We start from the raw sequence: 21,182 nt of genomic DNA on the forward strand, positions 1-21,182 counted from the left end.
GGTGTGTGTGTGTGGTGTGCGTGTGTGTGTGTGTGGTGTGTGTGGTGTGCGTGTGTGTGTGGTGTGTGTGTGTGTGTGGTGCGTGTGTGGTGTGTGTGTGTGGTGTGCGTGTGTGTGTGGTGTGTGTGTGAGGTGTGCGTGTGTGTGGGGGTGCCGTAGCGCGTTGCGCTACGAACCCGGCGACCCGAGTTCGATTCCCGCTCACGCCCACCATCAATAAAGATTATTGTAACCCGTCCAAGGCCTCCCCTAGGTCGACTCAGCCTCAAATGAGTACCTGGTACGGTGTCTAAACATCGTCACCAGGGAGACAAAGGCGGCCGGGCGTGGTGCTGGCCACCCACCTCCTCGTGTGCCGTGCCGGCCGTCATAGGTGCTCGCTAACAGCACTTGCCCCCGTCGTCTGTTACCGGAGCGGTCTTTGTGGTCGTGTTTGTTTTGTGGTGCACGTCAATACTTCAATGTGTGCACCACACAATGAGCACATAGCAAGTGTCGCGAATGAACGTTCCTATAGAGATTATGTAATTAAGCGCAAAACGCTCTGCCATTATTTCACGCGATGATTTTTATGAGCTTAACGGGAGCACGAAGATGTAATTTGTTGAATATTTTTAAACAAGCTGCATCTTAATATAAACAACGGTTGCTGACTTTAATAGTATTATTAAAATCGCTGTGCGGCACAGATTACATACTAAATGAATAGAGCCCGATTCATGCAACCAGATGCTGCTGATGCTGCTGCTGTGACGATGTCATGGTGAGCGACACTGGGACTTGAAACTCAGAGGTGGCCGGGTCAATGCGATCTCCCGGCGTGGCAGCAGAAGCCGCGGGACCAAGTGCCTCAAGTCCCTCCCACTGCCTCCGTCCACCGAGCGGTGAAAATCGCTGCCGCGCAGTTGGATGCCATCGGGAAGTTTGCACGAGGCGGTGGTGGTGGTGGTGGTGGTGATGGTGGTGGTGGTGATGGTGGTGGTGATGGTGGTGGTGGTGATGGTGATGGTGGTGGTGGTGATGGTGGTGGTGATGGTGGTGGTGATGGTGGTGGTGGTGATGGTGGTGGTGGTGATGGTGGTGGTGATGGTGGTGGCGGTGATGGTGGTGGCGGTGGTGGTGGTGATGGTGGTGGTGGTGATGGTGGTAGTGATGGTGGTGGTGGCGGTGGTGGCGGTGGTGGTGGTGGTGATGGTGGTGGTGGTGATGGTGGTGGTGAGGGTGATGATGGTGGTGGTGGTGATGGTGGTGGTGGTGAGGGTGGTGATGGTGGTGGTGAGGGTGATGATGGTGGTGGTGGTGATGGTGGTGGTGGTGATGGTGGTGGTGGTGGTGGTGGTGATGGTGGTGGTGATGGTGGCGGTGGTGGTGGTGGTGGTGATGGTGGTGGTGGTGGTGATGGTGATGGTGGTGGTGGTGGTGGTGATGGTGATGGTGGCGGTGGTGGTGATGGTGATGGTGGTGGTGGTGGTGGTGATGGTGGCGGTGGTGGTGGTGGTGGTGATGGTGGTGGTGGTGGTGATGGTGATGGTGGTGGTGGTGGTGGTGATGGTGATGGTGGCGGTGGTGGTGATGGTGATGGTGGTGGTGGTGGTGGTGATGGTGGCGGTGGTGGTGATGGTGGTGATGGTGGTGGTGGTGGTGATGGTGATGGTGGTGGTGGTGGTGGTGATGGTGATGGTGGCGGTGGTGGTGGTGATGGTGATGATGGTGGTTGGTGGTGGTGAGGGTGATGGTGGTGGTGCTGGTGGTGATGATGGTGGTGGTGGTGATGGTGGTGGTGCTGGTGGTGGTGGTGCTGGTGGTGGTGGTGATGATGGTGGTGGTGCTGGTGCTGGTGGTGATGGTGGTGGTGGTGGTGGTGGTGATGGTGGTGGGGCAAAGTGTGGGAACTCCCGGCTCTTCCGAGACATTTGGCCAGCGTGGAAGAGTAGGCCAAAGCTTCCGAGTGGTAGTGATCAGGCAATTGTAGGGCTGCACTTTTAACGACATTGATCCTCTTCACAATATCCCACGGACAAGCAGATGACAGTCGCGATGAAGGAGCCATCAATGTTGCTGATCATCATCATCATCATGCTGCTGCTGCTGATGATGATGTACTCGATCATCATCGCTCTCGTCGCCGTTGCTGATGGACGTCTGTGGATGTCAATGATGTAATTCACGTTAATGATGTAATTCATGTTAATGATGTAATTCATGTCAATGATGTAATTCATCCACGTCGGCTTCCCTCCGCCTCAAGACTGCTTTATGAACAGACAGAAGAGTCGTGGACTGTTTGGCCAGTTCTGTTTTAAAGAGACCCAGTCTCACTGGGTCTCGGTCCACACTCGGATCCTGCGAACACAAGTCTCACCGACTCTCAATGCTGACTCCCTGAGATCCGTCTCCCGTCGATTTTTTTAATCTGAAAGGAAGCAGCCACCCGCAGGGCAATTCCACACCGCACTCGGCAAAGATGGCACTCTCGTTGAAGCGTCATCTTGCAGCCGAGCAGGGGTCGTTAAACCCGCCACCACTCGACACAGCCAATTAGTAAGGTGTGTCACGTAAACAACACATGCCAATTAGTAAGGTGTGTCACGTAAACAACACATGCCAATTAGTAAGGTGTGTCATGTAAACAACACATGCCAATTAGTAAGGTGTGTCACGTAAACAACACATGCCAATTAGTAAGGTGTGTCACGTAAACAACACATGCCAATTAGTAAGGTGTGTCACGTAAACAACACATGCCAATTAGTAAGGTGTGTCACGTAAACAACACATGCCAATTAGTAAGGTGTGTCACGTAAACAACACATGCCAATTAGTAAGGTGTGTCACGTAAACAACACATGCCAATTAGTAAGGTGTGTCACGTAAACAACACATGCCAATTAGTAAGGTGTGTCACGTAAACAACACATGCCAATTACTAAGGTGTGTCACGTAAACAACACATGCCAATTAGTAAGGTGTGTCACGTAAACAACACATGCCAATTAGTAAGGTGTGTCACGTAAACAACACATGCCAATTAGTAAGGTGTGTCACGTAAACAACACATGCCAATTAGTAAGGTGTGTCACGTAAACAACACATGCCAATTAGTAAGGTGTGTCACGTAAACAACACATGCCAATTAGTAAGGTGTGTCACGTAAACAACACGTGCCAATTAGTAAGGTGTGTCACGTAAACAACACGTGCCAATTAGTAAGGTGTGTCACGTAAACAACACGTGCCAATTAGTAAGGTGTGTCACGTAAACAACACGTGCCAATTAGTAAGGTGTGTCACGTAAACAACACGTGCCAATTAGTAAGGTGTGTCACGTAAACAACACGTGCCAATTAGTAAGGTGTGTCACGTAAACAACACATGCCAATTAGTAAGGTGTGTCACGTAAACAACACATGCCAATTAGTAAGGTGTGTCACGTAAACAACACAGCCAATTAGTAAGGTGTGTCACGTAAACAACACATGCCAATTAGTAAGGTGTGTCACGTAAACAACACAGCCAATTAGTAAGGTGTGTCACGTAAACAACACATGCCAATTAGTAAGGTGTGTCACGTAAACAACACATGCCAATTAGTAAGGTGTGTCACGTAAACAACACATGCCAATTAGTAAGGTGTGTCACGTAAACAACACATGCCAATTAGTAAGGTGTGTCACGTAAACAACACATGCCAATTAGTAAGGTGTGTCACGTAAACAACACATGCCAATTAGTAAGGTGTGTCACGTAAACAACACATGCCAATTAGTAAGGTGTGTCACGTAAACAACACGTGCCAATGAGTTACTTGTTGAGCACCCCGGTGTGTTGGAGAGCAAACCCACATTCACCGTGACGTTCCGCTGGTAGTTACGACAACCAGCACCATCAGGCGGCAGCCAGAGTTGTGGAGAAATCCTCCTCCTGGTTCGCTCTTAAATAGAGGGGGTACATGTGATGTTGTCACTGTGAGCCTATCAGATGCGCAGTGGAGCGACGCTCACAACAACGAGCGGAGCGTCTTGAGCGGTTAAAATGCAGCAAGTTGGCACAGCAGGGGCCACAGCTGCAGCATCTACAGGTGCTCTCTCATGGCACCTGCAGGGTCTGTCCCGAGACCTCCTCCTGTCAGCGAGCCTTCGACACTTCACGTGGCCTCAAAGTGCACCTGGCCTGGCACAGGCGCCGTGGTGATGTCACAGCCACTTAGTGGCGAATAACGGCGATTGGTATTGGTGTGTGTGTCATTGGGTGTGTGTGTGTGTGTGTGTAATTGGTGTGTGTGTCACTGGTGTGTGGGTGTGTGTAATTGGTGTGGGTGTCTGTGTAATTCGTCTGTGGATGTGTCTGTGTAATTGGTGTGTGGGTGTGACTGTGTAATTGGTGTGTGGGTGTGTGTGTCATTGGTGTGTGGGTGTGTGTAATTGGTGTGGGTGTCTCTGTAATTGGTCTGTGGATGTGTCTGTGTAATTGGTGTGGGTGTGTCTGTCATTGGTGTGTAGGTGTGTGTGTGTAATTGGTGTGGGTGTCTGTGTAATTGGTGTGTGGGTGTGTGTCACTGGTGTGTGGGTGTGTGTGTAATTGGTGTGGGTGTGTGTAATTGGTGTGTAGGTGTGTGTGTCACTGGTTTGTGGGTGTGTAATTGGTGTGGGTGTGTGTGTCACTGGTGTGTGGGTGTCATTGGTTCCTGGGTTCAAATACACAGATTTAGCATGAACTATTCCACCTGATGATGATTATATCCACCTCGCTTATTATTATTATGAAGTTCAATAATGGATGCAGACCAAAGGGCTCGGAGTGGCATGTTTCATATAATTTAATAAAACAATACAACACTGACATGACAATGATTTAATAGCCAGAATGGTTCCAGCATCGCCTGGGCGTTCATGGCGTAGTGGGCAACACGGCTGTCTATGGAATAATCAACTCGGGTTCAAGTCTCAGTTTTGAGCTCCTGCTAAAAGTTCTATTTTTGCACGTGGCGGTGTGAGTCACGGAGTTCCCAGGTTCAACTCCAACTTACCCATGAACATGTTTTTGCCAATTGAATCATGAAAACAAAGTCAACTCTAGCGATTATCATATTATCTTTCTCACAATCTGAAACAACAATGTTGAATAACGACAGTGATTTAATATCCACAACTTTCGCGACATTCAGCAAGGGCCCTCATAGCGTAGTGGGTGGTATTGCTGCTTTAGAAGTTGTCAACCCAGGTTCAAGTCCCACGCGAGGTTTTTGTGTGTGTGGTTAATATCCACGTGGACGAGCGGGATGGTTGTGTTGTACACAGTGGCGAAGTGTACGCGGTGTCGCAGGATGATGGGGAATGACCCCATCAGCCCCCCCCCCCCAAAGGCTTGGAGGATGTTGCACAACTGCACGGAGATGTGAAAGAAAGCGGTAAAAGTGTTCATGTGTGTTCAAGTGGCAGCTTCCACGCAGCCGGAGATGGAACGCTGCTGAGATGATGGAGAACCTGGGCCAGAAGGGATGTTAAATGTTCGAGACCGTGATTATGCGAGAGAAGTCAACATTTTTTTTTAACACTTCTGAGAATTTGCAACAACACCACCACGAGAAATGTGGCTCCAGGCTCTGGAGACCACCTGGAGATGATTCCAGGCAACGTGTGGACAATGATGGCGAATCACTCCAACCCAAGATGGCGGCTCCTCTCGCCCTCATCCACGTCGCCGTGATGCTCACGGTCTCGGACATTTAACGCTGTTGGGGGCGCTCCGTCTTCGCAACATGCACCCACTACAGCCTCCGTAGCAGTGCCTCTTGACACTATGACAACATAGAAATAAACAATAATTAACATTTATTTGTAAGGCGCCTTCCACTAATGTCTCAAGGCCCCTCGAGACACGAGTGGAAGGCGATGCGCAACTTGCAGAAGCCAACCCTGACTGCTCTGGTGACATTAACATCCAACGTGGGACGTGAATCAAAGCGCTGTCATTAAAAACATTAACTAAAACCGCGTTTTAAACAAGTTGTTTGTTGTCCTTTGACACCGTTGTTGAAAACATCTCTCGTGGTGCTTGTCAAGGGGGCCCCAACTCGTGTCTCTGTCCACCCGGGGCCCGTCACGGGGCGTCCCTTGGGGCGGACCCCAGACCGACTTGGGCCCCACGGAGGAGTCGACTCCACGCTGGAGACGGAGTCCAGGGCCCAGAGCTCCCCCAGGGCCCAGGGCTCCCCCAGGGCCCAGGGCTCCCCCAGGGCCCAGGGCTCCCCCAGGGCCCAGGGCTCCCCCAGGGCCCAGGGCTCCCCCAGGGCCCAGGGCTCCCCCAGGGCCCAGGGCTCCCCCAGGGCCCAGGGCTCCCCCAGGGCCCAGGGCTCCCCCAGGGCCCAGGGCTCTCCAGGCGTTGCGTCCCCAGGGTTGTTGTTGCTGTGAGCCTGGCTCGGTCTCCCCCTTGAATCCCACGGCGTTCCGCAGCGCGTGCATTTAGAATCCCCCACCTCCATCATCCACCTGCTAAGGTCACCACCTTCATCATCCACCTAGGTCACCACCTCCACCGGCTCACGTCTCCGGAGACACCACAGCCCCGAGTCTCACCGGGTGTGCTGCCACTCTGCGTCTGCGTTGCGTGTATTTATGGTCGCGCCTGCGTCGAGAAGTCACCTGGCTGGTTTCGCGGGTTCCCGACCTGTGCACGGCATGGCCACGTGGGTCTGACAATCACTCCCACGTGTGGTGCGTACAAAGCTGAATTACACAGAACACGCCGCCTGTACACACACACACACGTGTGTGTGTGTACGTTATCGTGTAGGTGTGAATGTATTTGATGTATAGTGGGGAGCGGTCGTGTATCGGTTAGCGCACCGAACTACGAACCCGGCCACCCGAATTAAATCCCCGTTCACGGCCAACACCAAACAACATAAAAAACGAGACGCTTTAGTTACAGCAAATCAATGCATCGCCCATCCAGAACTTGCATCGGCCAGTCGAGATTGTCTTCGATGCGTGCGGCAGACCGTGTCGTGTACGACCAGAATGTTGTTCATCGACCTCAGAGAGACACAAGCGACGAAACGCAACTATCGTCAATACTCACATGATCCTGGTCATGCTGCTGTTGCGTTGGCAGATGTGCACAAGTACAATTAACGAAACATGCGACTCAACACATTCCGTGTCAACAACAGTGGCCTTAAAATATATAGAATAGGCGACGTTTCGGGCAATTGCCCTTCGCAAATAGCGGCTTGTGACTAGCAAATGGGATGCGCTAAGACCTCCCTGCCCTTCGGTGTGGGCGCGACATCAAAAGGCTCCCCGCCCCCCCGAATGCTCCGCTCTGTATTGCGATCGGCTCCTCTGCAAATTGGTGCTATTTGAACGAATAACCAGACGCCTACTCTTCTGCTACCCAATTCAACGGAGAGCTCAGGCAGTGGTGTTTCTGATAGGCCAACGCCAATATTGCTCATTAAGACATAAACTTTACCCAATGAAACGCCAACGCATCTCACATTGGCTGTACAACAAATGTTGTTTTTCTTCATGACCAGCCCAGCCATTCAAACCCCCATTAAAAGTAGCCCAAGCGTGCATAGCCATCACATTCTACCACGTTGTCTGTAAAGACAGTGGGACATTTTTTGAAGTTGCCACTGCATTCAACACTATTCGCGGGACTTCAAAGATGACCCATCGATGGGTAAATCAATGAAGGTGCAGCCGTTCAATTTCCCACGCCACTGCTGGTGAAAGGGCCTCCACTCGAGGGGGATTCTGTCTCAAGTGAGGTTGTTCTGCTGTGGCTCACGTGGCCCTAAAACTCGTGGAGTTTCTCTCAAGACAAGGTCCACGGTCTCTTGGTATCAGATTCTCTTGCTTCCTCAGCCTTTCCGAAATCCTCTGGGAGACCTGTGGGCGAATGAAAGCCCCCCCTTGGAGGGCAGGCGGACACACATAAGCAAAGCTTACGTGAACAAATTACAGCCATGTACAAATGGAGAACAGTCCGGTATATTATTGCTCACACAAATCAAAGCGTGTATCTTGCACGTCACAATCGATTTTAATTGATGGATGCACGGGTAACAAACAGGCCGAGCCGTGTCCCCTTTTGTCACGTCTGGCTCCGCTGTTGTCGATCCAGAAGGGATCAACATACATGAAGTGTCCCGTGCCTTCACGGGAGTCACACAACATACAATTGATGAACATGCGCCAAGAGAAACAGGTCACACGAGTCACGGCTGTTAATTAGGGCTGCCGGATATAACGTCCCAAGATAGGATGTTCATTTTAATGACGACGGTTAATCGCCATATCATCATCACGATCCATGGGCAGATAGCCCTGTAAGGTGTCCAATGCACATTTCGTCATGTTTACAAACTCCTCTGTCTTGTGCCAAAATGCTCAAGTAGTGCAACATCTTTCTGACACCAATCTCTGACTCTGCCGCCAAGCCATTTTCTCGGAGGTCTTCCCCTCTTTCCTGTTCCTTCCATTTTACCCGAACAACGACACTTTTCATTTTCCTGTTGGCCATCCCGTGTCCAAATAATTCCAGTTTCCCCTTCTCATCACTGCCTGCATCACCGTCGATGTGCAGCCCGTTTCTGACGTCAGCGTTGGTCACTCTTTGGGTAGATATAATTGTCCTGTTATTATTTTGTTATTGTGTTTTACGAGTTTATTGTGTCGTGTTGGTGCTTCGCTATCCTTCCCAGTACAAATCAAGATTTGCTTCAACATGCACGGACAGCAGTTCGCTCAACAGAGGCCCGCCGCCACGAGTCTTCTAATCGCTTCACTCTTACAATCTTAAATTTCGATTTACGTGGCCGTCAGTTACATAGGAAGTAATTTAATTAGCTATGACAATAACGAGGTCATACAATTGCCAATTACTCTGCTAAACGTTTAGCAAAGTACTTATTTAATAGGTAACAGCCATTTCTTCTGAACCTCAATTGCAGTGTTGTGCTCTTGTAATATCATGTATTTCAGCAGGGAATAAAATATAAACAATCACAAATATTAAACGATGTTTTAGCAAAACGGGCTATACGATTAACGTGGATTTCACTTACATCGGAGCATCATCATACGCGGCAACCCTTCTTGAAACAAGGAAGCGATGTATATCGCAGACGCATGCCAAATACCAACACAGGAACAGACGGGGACATTGTTCGGCAATTTTCAAACCTGGCATTATTAACGTGACGGCATACAGTACTTGTATTATTATGGCAACAAAAACACGCAATAAAGTTAATTCAAATGTAAACTGCAACCAGTTGAAAAGATCAACATTCTAGAGGAGCCTGCTATGAGAAGACAAATGTTTACGCAAGCCTGCTTTATAAATGATGCATGCAGCAAAACGTTATTTTGGCAATTACACAGTACGCATGATGAATGTGGCTGTGACCGATTTTTTTTCACAGATTTTTCAAGGGACCCCAAAACAAGCCAATTGGCTACAGAAGAGTATCAATGTGGCCGTGTCGTCACTTCTTATACATTACGCGATTTCCCTTCTGTTCTCTCGCGTAAAACAATGGTGATGACAAATATACACAACAAGTTTGGACTTTCATAGCTGTCAACCCACACGCTTTACCCCGTATTCTTGTACAGGGAAATTTAGTTTTCAAGTCAATACGGCGTATAGCCGTTTCAATACGGGCACAACAAAAATAATTGTCTGTGTTTCTACCTTGTGATGGGACTTTGTAGGATGAACGTTGAGATTTGTAAGGGCAAGGGGTGACCAATAAGGTCTGAAGTGGTCTGTAATATGGTAGGACACTGATAAGGAGTTGACAGGTATGGACTTGATTTACCCGCATACACTTTACAAATGCATTCCACTCCGCTGAAGTCCAACTGGCAGATTTTAAAGAAGCCCCAAGTGTTGAACAGGCAGTGACTTGTGGAGCACGAATTAAATTTGCTCTTGTTTAACAACACTCGTGGGATGCAGTCAAGGTTGCCAGCATGAGGAGGTGCTCACCTGTATAATACATTTGGAAATGAAGCACCAACTTTTAAAGAAAACGACAGTGTTCTCCCAATCGAGTCATTTTTAAGTCGTTTTTCAAATTTGGACCATGATGCCAGCACACCTTTTTTTCCACGAACGTGAAGCAGACGGCGTGCATTCAGTCAATGCGCCTGCAGTATTAACCAGGGTGGCCGTGGGGGGTTCGAACCACGAGCCTATGCAACAAGCAGCAGTTGTGCGACCGCTCAGCCATGTCACCACCACCCATTATTATTTATCGCTCCAGCAATCAATGTCCAAAAATAAAAAAAACACTATCATCGTGTTGGTCTTAAAAGTCACCGCTTTGCGTCGTCACATTGGGAAAAATCCGTACCAAACCCACAATCGATCGAAGCCAACCGACTCTCAGGGGAGACCCACGGAATTCACTCGACTGCGGAGGCCACGTTACGGTGATCACAACGATGCGAGAGCGGCCGGGAGAAGCGCGCGTCGTCGGTGTAGCTGCTCCTGCGCACCGGCTGGTTTCTCTCCGCGTGGAAAACCGATGACGTGGTCTGACGCGGTCTCACGCGGTCGCAGTTTTCAGGAGTAAATCTTGTTGCGGAGGATGACCAGCATTGGCAGGTGCTGCCTCACTCGCGGCCACCGCTGCACGTTGTCGAACCAGCGGCACACGCTCACGTGCTGCTCGCGCTCCTGCACGCAGAGCGCCGCCTGGAATCAGAAGCACAATTAGCGTCACCGGCAGCACGGTGGCGAGATGTTGACTACCTCACCTGGCATACAGGAGGTCGTGCGCTCGATCCGAACACGGACGCCTGTCTGTTCGAGGTTTGCATGTTATCTCCGTGGTCGCGTGGATTCTCCTCCGGGTCCTCCGGTTATTCCCTCCACACGTAGAATCAACGTGCTTTTAGAGTATTTGGCAGCTATACATTTACACGAGAAACCCATTTGGTTGAGCTATCATTTCTTATAGCCAGGTCACTTCTGAAAAAGAGCTCTAGAGCCCAGTGGGCCTTACCTGGTCAAATATTTTTTTTAAAATTTGTGTTAATAAAAGCCCCATTTCACAGACACCAGTCCACACAGTTCCTCGTAGATTATGGACGAGGCTCATCTGCTGTGTTTGGCCTTATTAATAGAACACAAACCACCTCCTCAATCTACAACAACAAAAACATCCAAAGGAAGTGTTGCAGCGAGCGCTGTCGAGCGAGAGCCTCTTGAGGCGAGGACGGTCGACGAGGCGGGGGCTGCGGGGGCTGCGGGGGCTGTGGGGGCTGCGGGGGCTGGTGCCGTGCTGGGCCACCTTTGTCAACCCCATGCGGAGGTCTGAACACCACCATGAGAGCCTGGGGAGACCCAGGACAGGTTCTGATACGTTACGCTTGTTTGTCTTGGCCAGGATTTAAATTCAGGTGGCTAAGACACTAACACTGTCACGTTATTCCCCTCGATATGAAAACAGAAAAGCTTCACATAAACAAAAGATCCCTCCCGTGTAGCCATTAACAGACTGTTGAGGCAAGTGCTGTTAGTGAGCAGCTATGATGACACAGCACACTCGGGGCGGGTGGTCAGCACCATGGCTTGGCCACCTTTGTCTCCCGGGTGGAGATGTTTACACATCGCACCAGGTACTCATTTGAGAACGAGTCGACCTAGGGGAGGCCCGGGATCAATTCAGATATTCGCCACTGGTGTTGGCCATGAACGACTTCAGGTCGCTGGGTTCGTCATGCAATGTGCTAACCACTGCGCCACCATTCGCCACAAAACACGCATGCACGCACACAAACACACACGTCTTCTCAATATACACATAAACATGGGCACACACCATTCACACCAACACATACATAATATACACCATCTTCATTAAAACACAAACACGATGGACCACCTTTGCACACACATGCACGTACAGAATCTCACAATCTCTGTTTACACGCACAAATAGAAGAGCACCGCCTTGCTTGTATACACAAACCGTGTGTTTGTAAACACCAACACTACTCCCACCTCCACAAACACATGCATACATACCACCCCCTCCATCTACAAAACTAAGATCGCCCGTGTCGCCTACCGTACACACTGTTACGTAGGCGAATATCTAAGGCCGGTACAGTGGACATCGGGTTTTCGGAATTAAAATATTTATACTGAAGCAAATATACATGGATGGATGAAAATATTTAGTCCTTTATCACTGAAAAAACAAACCTTAGCAAAAGTGCTTGATGATTAAAATGTAGCAAATGCAGAGCAAACACCGGGCCAGAGAATAGGAGGACCCACACAGACACCACCGTCACAGACACACGGGGTTGGCGGGACGTGCCGCTGAGAAGGATAACCGTGGATGGAGCTGGTGGCAGAGCGGCAAGCAGAGCAAGGTAATGGGCATAGGGTGGGGAGAGAGGGGGAGACGCCGGGGTGATACAACCAGGCGACACGTGGCCAGATCAGAATCCTGTACGTGTGTTGAACTTCTTTCACACCGTACAAAGAAATCTGATGAGCCACAAAGCTCTTTTTCACAAAGTCAAAGAGGAGCGGGTCAGAAAGTTATAACAACAAACAATACAAAAACACAATAGGAGTGAAAAGTATTGTAAAGATAAGCAAATCACAAAAAAACCAACACCTGGCTGCCTTTATCTCCGCGGTGTTAATACACACTGCACCAGACACTCATTTAAGGCCGAGCCAATTGCAGCGAGACCTCGAACCAATTCAGACATCTCTTGCTAACGATTGTGAGCCGTGGCCAGGAATCGAACACAGGGTCGCCGGGTTTGTAGTGCAACAACGTGGAGTACCGGAGATGCGGTGGAGAAGTGGGGACTCGGCGCCGCGAGCTACAGAGTGTGCGAGAGAAGCTACGCGGATTGCCGAGCGTCGCCACGACGACTTAAAACGCCGCACACGCCAACGCACGCCGTGGCACAAACCGAGGTAGGAGAAAACGCACGCGGAACATTTAGGGATAGGAATACGTAACGGCGCGTGCAGTACATTTTATTGCAACGCTTGTAGTGGGAAAATTTTACGTTGTACCAATAACGAAGTTTTGCGACCTAAAACCAGCAAAGGGCAGATGCGGGGCGAAACGCAAGAAATGGGAAATGCAATAACGAGGATTTTGCCACGTGCAATATTACGTATAAATTATTCACACGCGCACAATTCCGAGCGGCGATGTCCATCTATTCCGTGCCGACTCCCAACTCACCAACACGGGGTGCAGCCTGTGGTACAGCATGATGTCAGCCAGTGTGAGGTCGTTGCCAACTATGAACACCCGGTCTGCGAGGTAATCATTCAGCTCCTAAAACGACACAAAGTTGCGCAGGTGACACACCGATTACAGATCATCCCGACAGCGTATGATGATAACAAAAAGGCTCGGCTCTGCTGATGAGTGTGTGAAAGTCAAAACTGGTCTATTTTTTTGTTTAACCAAGGTGAGAGCTCGAGAGATCAGCATGAGTCTGGTTCGCAAGAGTGACCTGAGTTACCAAAATGACAAACGCAAAACCTAAAAGTACAACGCAGCAAAAACAACCAATTTTTTTATTTTACCAAGGCCCACTCAGCTATACGGGTTCGTTTTCAGAAGTGACCTGGCCACAAATGACAGCTCAACGAAGTGGCTTATCACGTGCAAATTTATAGCAGGCCAAATACTCTTAAACGCGTGTTTCTAAATGTGGAGGGAAAAACCGGAGGACCCGGAGAAAAATCCACGCGATCACGGGGAGAACACGCAAACTTCAAATATTACAGGCGTCAGGGTCGGGATCGAACCCACGACCTGTATACCGGGCGAGGGAGTTAACATCTCGCCATCGTGGCACTCCATCAATTCCTGCCACCAAAACACAGACGCCGATCCCCAGACAAGTGGCCATCCTAGGCGGCAAGGTGGCCACCCTGGTGCATGTTTCTGACCCGGAGGGCAGTCCTCAAGGAGTCCTTGTTTCCCTGCTCCAGGGCGACCGCGTACTCTGCCCACTGCTGCACCACGGCGCGGGCCTCCGCGTCCAGCCCCAGCAGCTGCAGCTGCCCCGACGCGCGCACCACGTGACACGCGGCGCTCACAAGCCCCACGACGCTGGAGCCATCTCCCGCATGCAGCACGGGTACCTGCAGCACATGCGGCACACGCATACACCATTGTGAGACCAGAGCTTCATGTGATTTCACCACTCACGTGGGAGTTTGCCTTCAAGGTGCTCTTTCTCCACTCATTCCTGTCCTGGGCCATCATCTCTCCATGTCCACTCGACAATCCTTCTCGTCCCCGTTCAGCACGTCAAACCGCCGGCTCTCTCGGTCTGACTTCAGAGTCATCTTTCTCCACTATTCCTCTCCTAAAGGGAATTGTGTGCATGCATACATTATTTATGGTATCATTATAAAACAATGATATGTGAATCGCAAAGTGTTATACCATAAGCGCACGAATCTACATTAATTACATAGCAATCAATTAATCCTTACAAGCCTGATGAGAAAATAATTGCAGTCCTAAAGGGAATGCTACATTCAGCATAACACAAGTCATTCACCATTACCCATAGCATACTACATTGACCATAGCAAACAACATTAAACAGCGAATACTACATGAATGTAATAGAATGGATTCATTACAGTAGTTCAATGTGATGTGTGTAATATGATTGCGTGACGTATTAATCTATGTTTCACTATATTGCTGGTTTAGCGTTACCGTGCTAATGCGAGCTGTGGAAAAGTGTGCTAATGTGTGGCTTACGATGCAGCCATGTTGCATGTGCTGTCAGTGTACCATGTGTGTACATGTGTGCTGTCTGTACTAATCTATGGTGCTGTGCCCTGCCGTGTTAATATAAGCTGACGTGTTAGTGTGTGTGATTGTGTTCATGTCTTAATAATCTATTTTAACTGGTCGTAAGCATCGCCACTTGGGAGACAGAGGGTCTGGCGTGGTGCTGCTGCTAACAGCACTTGCCCCAAACAGACTGCTGGATAAACGCATCTCTCACGACCCTGCGATGTAATAATCCGCCTAGCACCCGAGCTTCTTTTCATCATTCCATCTCCGCGGCGGACGCGTCCTCATGACGCATCGACTGCACAGCTGTGAAAGAAGAACTTTATAGCTCATCGGATTCCTCCAGTATAAATATTCTGATTGTGCATTCCACCCCTTGGCTGTCACCGTTATAAATCTTGGCCCTGGGTCGCCACGACCCAGGTCGTCTACGCGAACGCGCACATTAATCACCCGTCTCATTGGGCAGGTCTCAATCTGACATTTCAATAAAGAAAAGGCTCCTGACCGACTGATGTATTCCAGCGATGTGCCCTGCCCAAATCCATTTGCCTAATCGTTAGAATGTCTTTGGACCCAGCCTATGTGTTCTTATCTTCGCGTTCACTCAATGTAATTCCAAGCGGATCAGTAATTTTTTACACTCACGACTTGGCTGGAATCAAATCCATCTTGCTTGATGTGTTTAGTTTGTTGTCCTTCCCCCACACCTTAGATTATCACGGTTGGCTACGTACGGCGCGAAAGAAGTTCAACGTACGCGAGTTATTTTCTGTTCCATGTATTATGTTATTGTCCAAGTTTCCGAACCATATCATCACAGCGAATAGTACCCATTAATTAGAAACTGTATTCTTTTGGCTGTATGTCTGGGTTAATATTTACTTGACTAATCTGCTGTCTGTATGCGTTATGTATGATTCACGTTTATGTATATTCGTGGTTCACAATGCTAAAGTGTTTACATCTTTCAGAATCAGAATATGTATTTAAACTGGAGGAATCCCGTGAGATATAAAGCTCTATTTCAGATATTCAGTTGGGGCAGGTCACAAAGTCACAACAAAGACAACACGATATGAGTGCAAAGTATAGGAAAAACGTAAGCAAGTATTAAAAGTTAACCTAAACTATTTAATTTCACCAGGTAATGCCCACTGAGCTATTAGCTTATTTATCCGAAGCGACATGGCCACAAATGGTAGTTTAACGAAGTGGCTTATCATGTTCGACATTTATCGCAGCCAAACACTCCGAATAATCCCAACCCCAGTTTCTAAATGTGGAGGGAAAATCCCTTGGCAGTGGTGCACCACCACAATTCACCAAACCGCGCGCGTCAGCAATACTCTGCGTGTGGCCTTAACACTGGCGACGCTTCGGGCAATGGTCCTTAATCAGCGCCGTAGAGTGCTATTCAGGGCCATAGCCAGAAAAATCGCCCTCGAGGGCTATTGCCCGAAACGTCGCCTATCACAGCTTCCCGCAGTGTGTTGTTGCGTGCTGTAGGCAGCGAGCGTCATGAAGGTAGAGAGAGAGAGTGGTGGTGGTGGTGACAGGGCCCGGCCGAACCCCACGTGTCACCACGCGGCGACCCCACAGCGCCCGCGACACGGGCCGGCGACTTCCAGCCGAGGGTTTCCCCCCTCTCCCTCTCTCCCTATCCCCCGTGCGCCTCCTCTCATACGCACCTCTCTCTCTCTCACACGCACCCCTCTCTCTCTCACACGCACCCCTCTCTCTCACACGCACCCCTCTTTCTCACACGCACCCCCCTCTCACACGCACCCCCCTCTCACACGCACCCCTCTCTCACACGCACCCCTCTCTCTCACACGCACCCCTCTCTCACACGCACCCCTCTCTCACACGCACCCCTCTCTCACACGCACCCCTCTCACACGCACCCCTCTCTCACACGCACCCCTCTCTCACACGCACCCCCTCTCTCACACGCACCCCCTCTCTCACACGCACCCCCTCTCTCACACGCACCCATCTCTCACACGCACCCCTCTCTCTCACACGCACCCCCTCTCTCACACGCACCCATCTCTCACACGCACCCCTCTCTCTCACACGCACCCATCTCTCACACGCACCCCTCTCTCTCACACGCACCCATCTCTCACACGCACCCCTCGCTCGGCCTGCCGCTCCAGCGGCGCCGCGGGGCCGCCCACGAGCCTCTGCAGAGAGCGAAGCTCCTCCACGCGCGACTCCATCTTCCTTTAGAGGGGGAGGGGGCGGGGCCGGGTTACCGTGACGACGACGGGGGCGGGATTAAGTTGTCATGACGACGGAGAGGGTGGGATTCGGTTGTCATGACGATAGGGGATGGTGTTAGGTTGTCATGACGATAGAGGGGGTGAGGATAGGTTGTCATGACGATTGGGGGGTGGGGTTAGGTTGTCATGACGACAAGGGGGGTGAGGTTATCATGACAACAACGGGAGCTCCAACCAAAATGATACCTCATTGCTATGTTTGGACCTCTTGGGTCAGAGTATATAACGACTTCAGACATGGCAGCAATATCGTAAGTTCAGTTTACGATAAGATTAAACGTGAGTCCGAGAAAATAAGCGAGTTACGATACTGATTGCCATAAAGTTATGAGAAGTCGAGCATAACTGATAACGATCGATAAAAAAAATGTGCTAAATGAATAATTTATAATGGCCCAAACTCACGGACACAACAACTGTCCTCTTGCCCATGTGCGCCAGGCGTCAATCTCCACACGTCCCTTGGCAGGACACGGCAGGAGACTCGCCGACGAGGGGGGCAGCTTGAGCTGTGGACGCAGCCTCAGCAGAGGGTGTCGGGGGAGACGTGGAACAACAGAGGAAGTGAAACACGTGCAGATATCCCCACAGTGGAAGCGATGGCAACAGTCGCAGCACATCGGGGAGTTGTTCATCTTGCATTTGTGCTCGGTTTGTGCTGATCCGGTCTTTGGTTTCCCGAATGTTTTGTGTAAAATCCGTGAGGTCTTTCACGAGGTGGTTGCTTGTCCTCATGATTACATCAATATAAGGTACAATTATATGGGAGGGCCGTTATCGTTATAGGTGTACCTTGCACTCTCGTGGTAGTAGTGCCTTACGCAGATAATCCCTACTCCAAACCAGCCGAGCAGCGTTACGGAATATACCGAATGAGAAATCAAGTCTTGAACGTATGCAGAACTTCTTTCGCACCGTACGTAGCCAACCGTGCTAATCGCAGGTGTCGGGCAAGGACAACAAACTAAACACAAAAAGCAGCTCTAAAGAAATGAGTTTTAAATCTAGATGATTTAAAAGTGCATCGCTCCAGTGGCTTCCTATATGAGGAAGAGCGTTCCAGACGGCCGCAGAAGCGCATCTGAAAACAGGAGAACGAGTGTGGACTTCCCACAAAGCGGCACCTGATCGATAAACCCCGTGTAATGATTTGTTGATTTGCAGCTGGGATTTAACTCGTGCGCTAAGACTGAGACGTGGCGTTCTGCTGGGCTCCGTAGGAAACAATACGAATATATATCTACTGGACGTTGAACTTCTTTCGCACCGTACGTAGCCGACCGTGCTGGTCGGAGGTGCGGGATAATGGTCACGTTCTAAAGTGGGCACTTCCCTTGGTAGCGAAGGAGTCTTGAAGACTTGCGGAACAACTACGGGGCAGGGACACCCACACACCAACCTGGCACTGGGTGAGACGCGAGACGGTGGGGCGTCTAAAGTGCCCCCTTCACAAACCCGCACCGACCGGGGTGGTGAAGTATAGTCGAACAATCCGCAGCACTCTCAGGATACCTTTAATCATTTCGGCATCGGATCTCTCTACATTACACCTTTGCTCCAGCAGCAGGCAGCCTCTCACAATTGCCAGCCAACTCGCAGTAAACAAACGTAAACGATGAGCAACGTCAAGAGTGTAGAGCGAAATGAACAGGCGACGTAAATAGCTTCATTGGTACGTAGCTGACAATCAGCAACCGGTAGAGAGATGATTATTACCTTTGCCACTGTGGACTCAACTTGCCTACTGCTAGCGTAGTCTGTGAACCAGCAGTGGTCTGTGAACCAGGAGCAAGTGTTCAACTGTTTGGAGCGATTTGTTTTTCAGTCACGCATACAAGGAGTGACAGAGAAGTTAGATTATGTTGCTGCTATAAATGTCCACATGATAAGCCACATCGTTGAGCTATCATTTGTGGCCAGGTCGCTTTTGAACAATAATCTAACAGCTCAGTGGGCTTTACCTGGTAAGATAAAACAAACAGCTTAGTTTTAGTTGTATATTTTTAAGTGATTTATTTTTCTTTCCAACGCTTTGCACCCCTATCGTGTTTTTGCACTGTTTGTTGTTGTAACGTTCTGACGCGCCCCGACTGGACATGTGTAAAAGAGCTTTATAGCTCATCGGATTCCTCCTCCAGTATAAATACAGATTCTGATTCCGATTGACAGGGAAAACAAAGTGACCTTAACGAAAAGGTTGTTTACACCTTTCCCTTGACGTGCAATGCGCTTGGTCCAACAATATCCCAAGGCTTTAATCCCCACGCAGCTTTGTTTATCAAGCTGGGTGGGGGCTTGAGAAGAACCTGCACAGCCTGCGGTGAAGCTTGTGCGTTATGAAGTCGGAATGGCTTTCACTGCATCTCACCAGAGGCTATCATAGTAATAGGGTTTTACCCTTTTATCTGGCACCAAAACTGACACCTTTATACAAGGGATCATGTTTGCAATAACCACAACAAAAGCAGTCAAAATGCAAACAAAGAGAGACAATTCTGATGATATGCACTGTCCTTGAAATTAATTGGTCTACACCCGAGACGGATTTTCTTAGAGCCTAGTCTCACATGGTGTTGGACCAGATGACGCCAAAAGGCGCACAACTCAAAAACAGCGCACTATCAGAGTATTGAGAGCTCGGGGTAATTGAGTGGACCAATCAATTTCAAGGACAGTGCATATCATTATCAGAGTTGTCTCTTTATGTTTGCATTTCGACTGCAAGTGTTGTGGTTATTGCAAACATGATCCCTTGTATAAAGGTTTCAGTTTTGGTGCAGAGGCTATCACTTTTCCAGAAGAGGCCAGAAGAGGCAAAGCCCTGAAAAGTCGGGGGGAATCCATGGTTTCCAGTGAAATCTCTGGCCTTCGATTCTGCATTCAAGATAAGGAGAGCCACCCTATCATATACTGCCACGAACCTGTCACAAACAGGTCCTGGATTTCCCTGCAGCACCTGACCATGCCCGTATTCTGGCTCACTTCTAGTTGATGGCCAAGATTCTGGGCAACCAGAGACATTGTTTACCACAAAACTGTCGGTTGATAACGCTTGTGACACATACGCAAGGGCCGACAGACTCGGAAATATTCCTTACGATCAAATTATGCAGAGGAATTTCAGGAGATTACGAATTTAATTGGCGTTCACAAATTGTAAATGGTGTTGGGTGCCCAAACACGGATCTTAACAAGATTCCCTCCCGCATTTAAATCCTGGACACCACCTCTAAACCATGGAACACAAATGTGGAAGATTATTCCAAGGATTCCATCGTAAGTATGGATTTCCTGTGGCAGCATGGCTTCATTGTGAACATAGGCCTGCTCTCAGCTCAAATGTCTCGTTTTTTGATGAACACACAACAAGTGATTATTTCAAACAGAATGCAAAAGATGAAAGTGTCTCTTCCGCTTCGAAATGCGAATTCTTCTTAAAACATCGGGACAGAGGCCTTCTGATCACCGCTTGTATTTGGACATTGTGCATGGACACGAAACATTGTGTATGGACAAGGGGCATTCCTTAGACATCGATCATTCATTCAGCTCCACAGAATAGTTCAGATGCGCGCGTGTGTGTACATCGTACATACAAAACACATAAAACCCTAAGGACTATCAGGGGAAAAGCCCAAGTTCTAATAGTTGCAGGTGCAGCTGGGTTACAATTGCACCTTCCGTCGAGATATGATGCGCGGCATCACCTCTCGATTCAAGTTGGTCAGCGTTGTTCAACTCTCTCCGTCACCCAATCGAACTGCACAACCCGTAAAGGCGTCGCTATTGCTTTGCTCTGCTGCAAGTCACTGCACTGCAAACCGTTGCCAAATGGTCGCCACCCGACCTCCGAAGGACCACTCCTCCAGTCGCATCAACACACACACACGGAGACATCGCACGGCTCGAGGTCTTGCGCCTCGCTCTGTCGCTCACCTCGGGCTCGCCGCCACTGCTCCCACGTGCGCCCCGGGGGTGTCCCCTCCTCCTGCAACTCGCGTCCCACCCGCCACCACCTCCCTCTCTCCCAACTTCTACGCGGCACTTTCTTGCCAAGCTTGATTCCCA

At 49.6% G+C, this 21,182-nt stretch overlaps 1 protein-coding gene across 1 annotated transcript; it reads right to left on the bottom strand.

The window, feature by feature from the left end:
* Positions 1-8,874: 8,874 nt before the first annotated feature.
* Positions 8,875-17,090, bottom strand: EEF1E1 (eukaryotic translation elongation factor 1 epsilon 1). Its single transcript, XM_078615981.1, has 4 exons — positions 16,965-17,090; positions 13,959-14,153; positions 13,240-13,335; positions 8,875-10,712 (listed from the first exon to the last, which is right to left on the bottom strand). The coding sequence occupies exons 1-4, from the start codon at positions 17,049-17,051 to the stop codon at positions 10,581-10,583; spliced, it is 510 nt and encodes a 169-aa protein (XP_078472107.1). The 5' UTR covers positions 17,052-17,090; the 3' UTR covers positions 8,875-10,580.
* Between the last annotated feature and the right edge of the window lie 4,092 nt (positions 17,091-21,182).

Source organism: Lampetra planeri, chromosome 49, assembly GCF_965212315.1.
Source record: "Lampetra planeri chromosome 49, kcLamPlan1.2.h2, whole genome shotgun sequence".
Classification (NCBI taxonomy): Eukaryota; Metazoa; Chordata; class Hyperoartia; order Petromyzontiformes; family Petromyzontidae; genus Lampetra; species Lampetra planeri.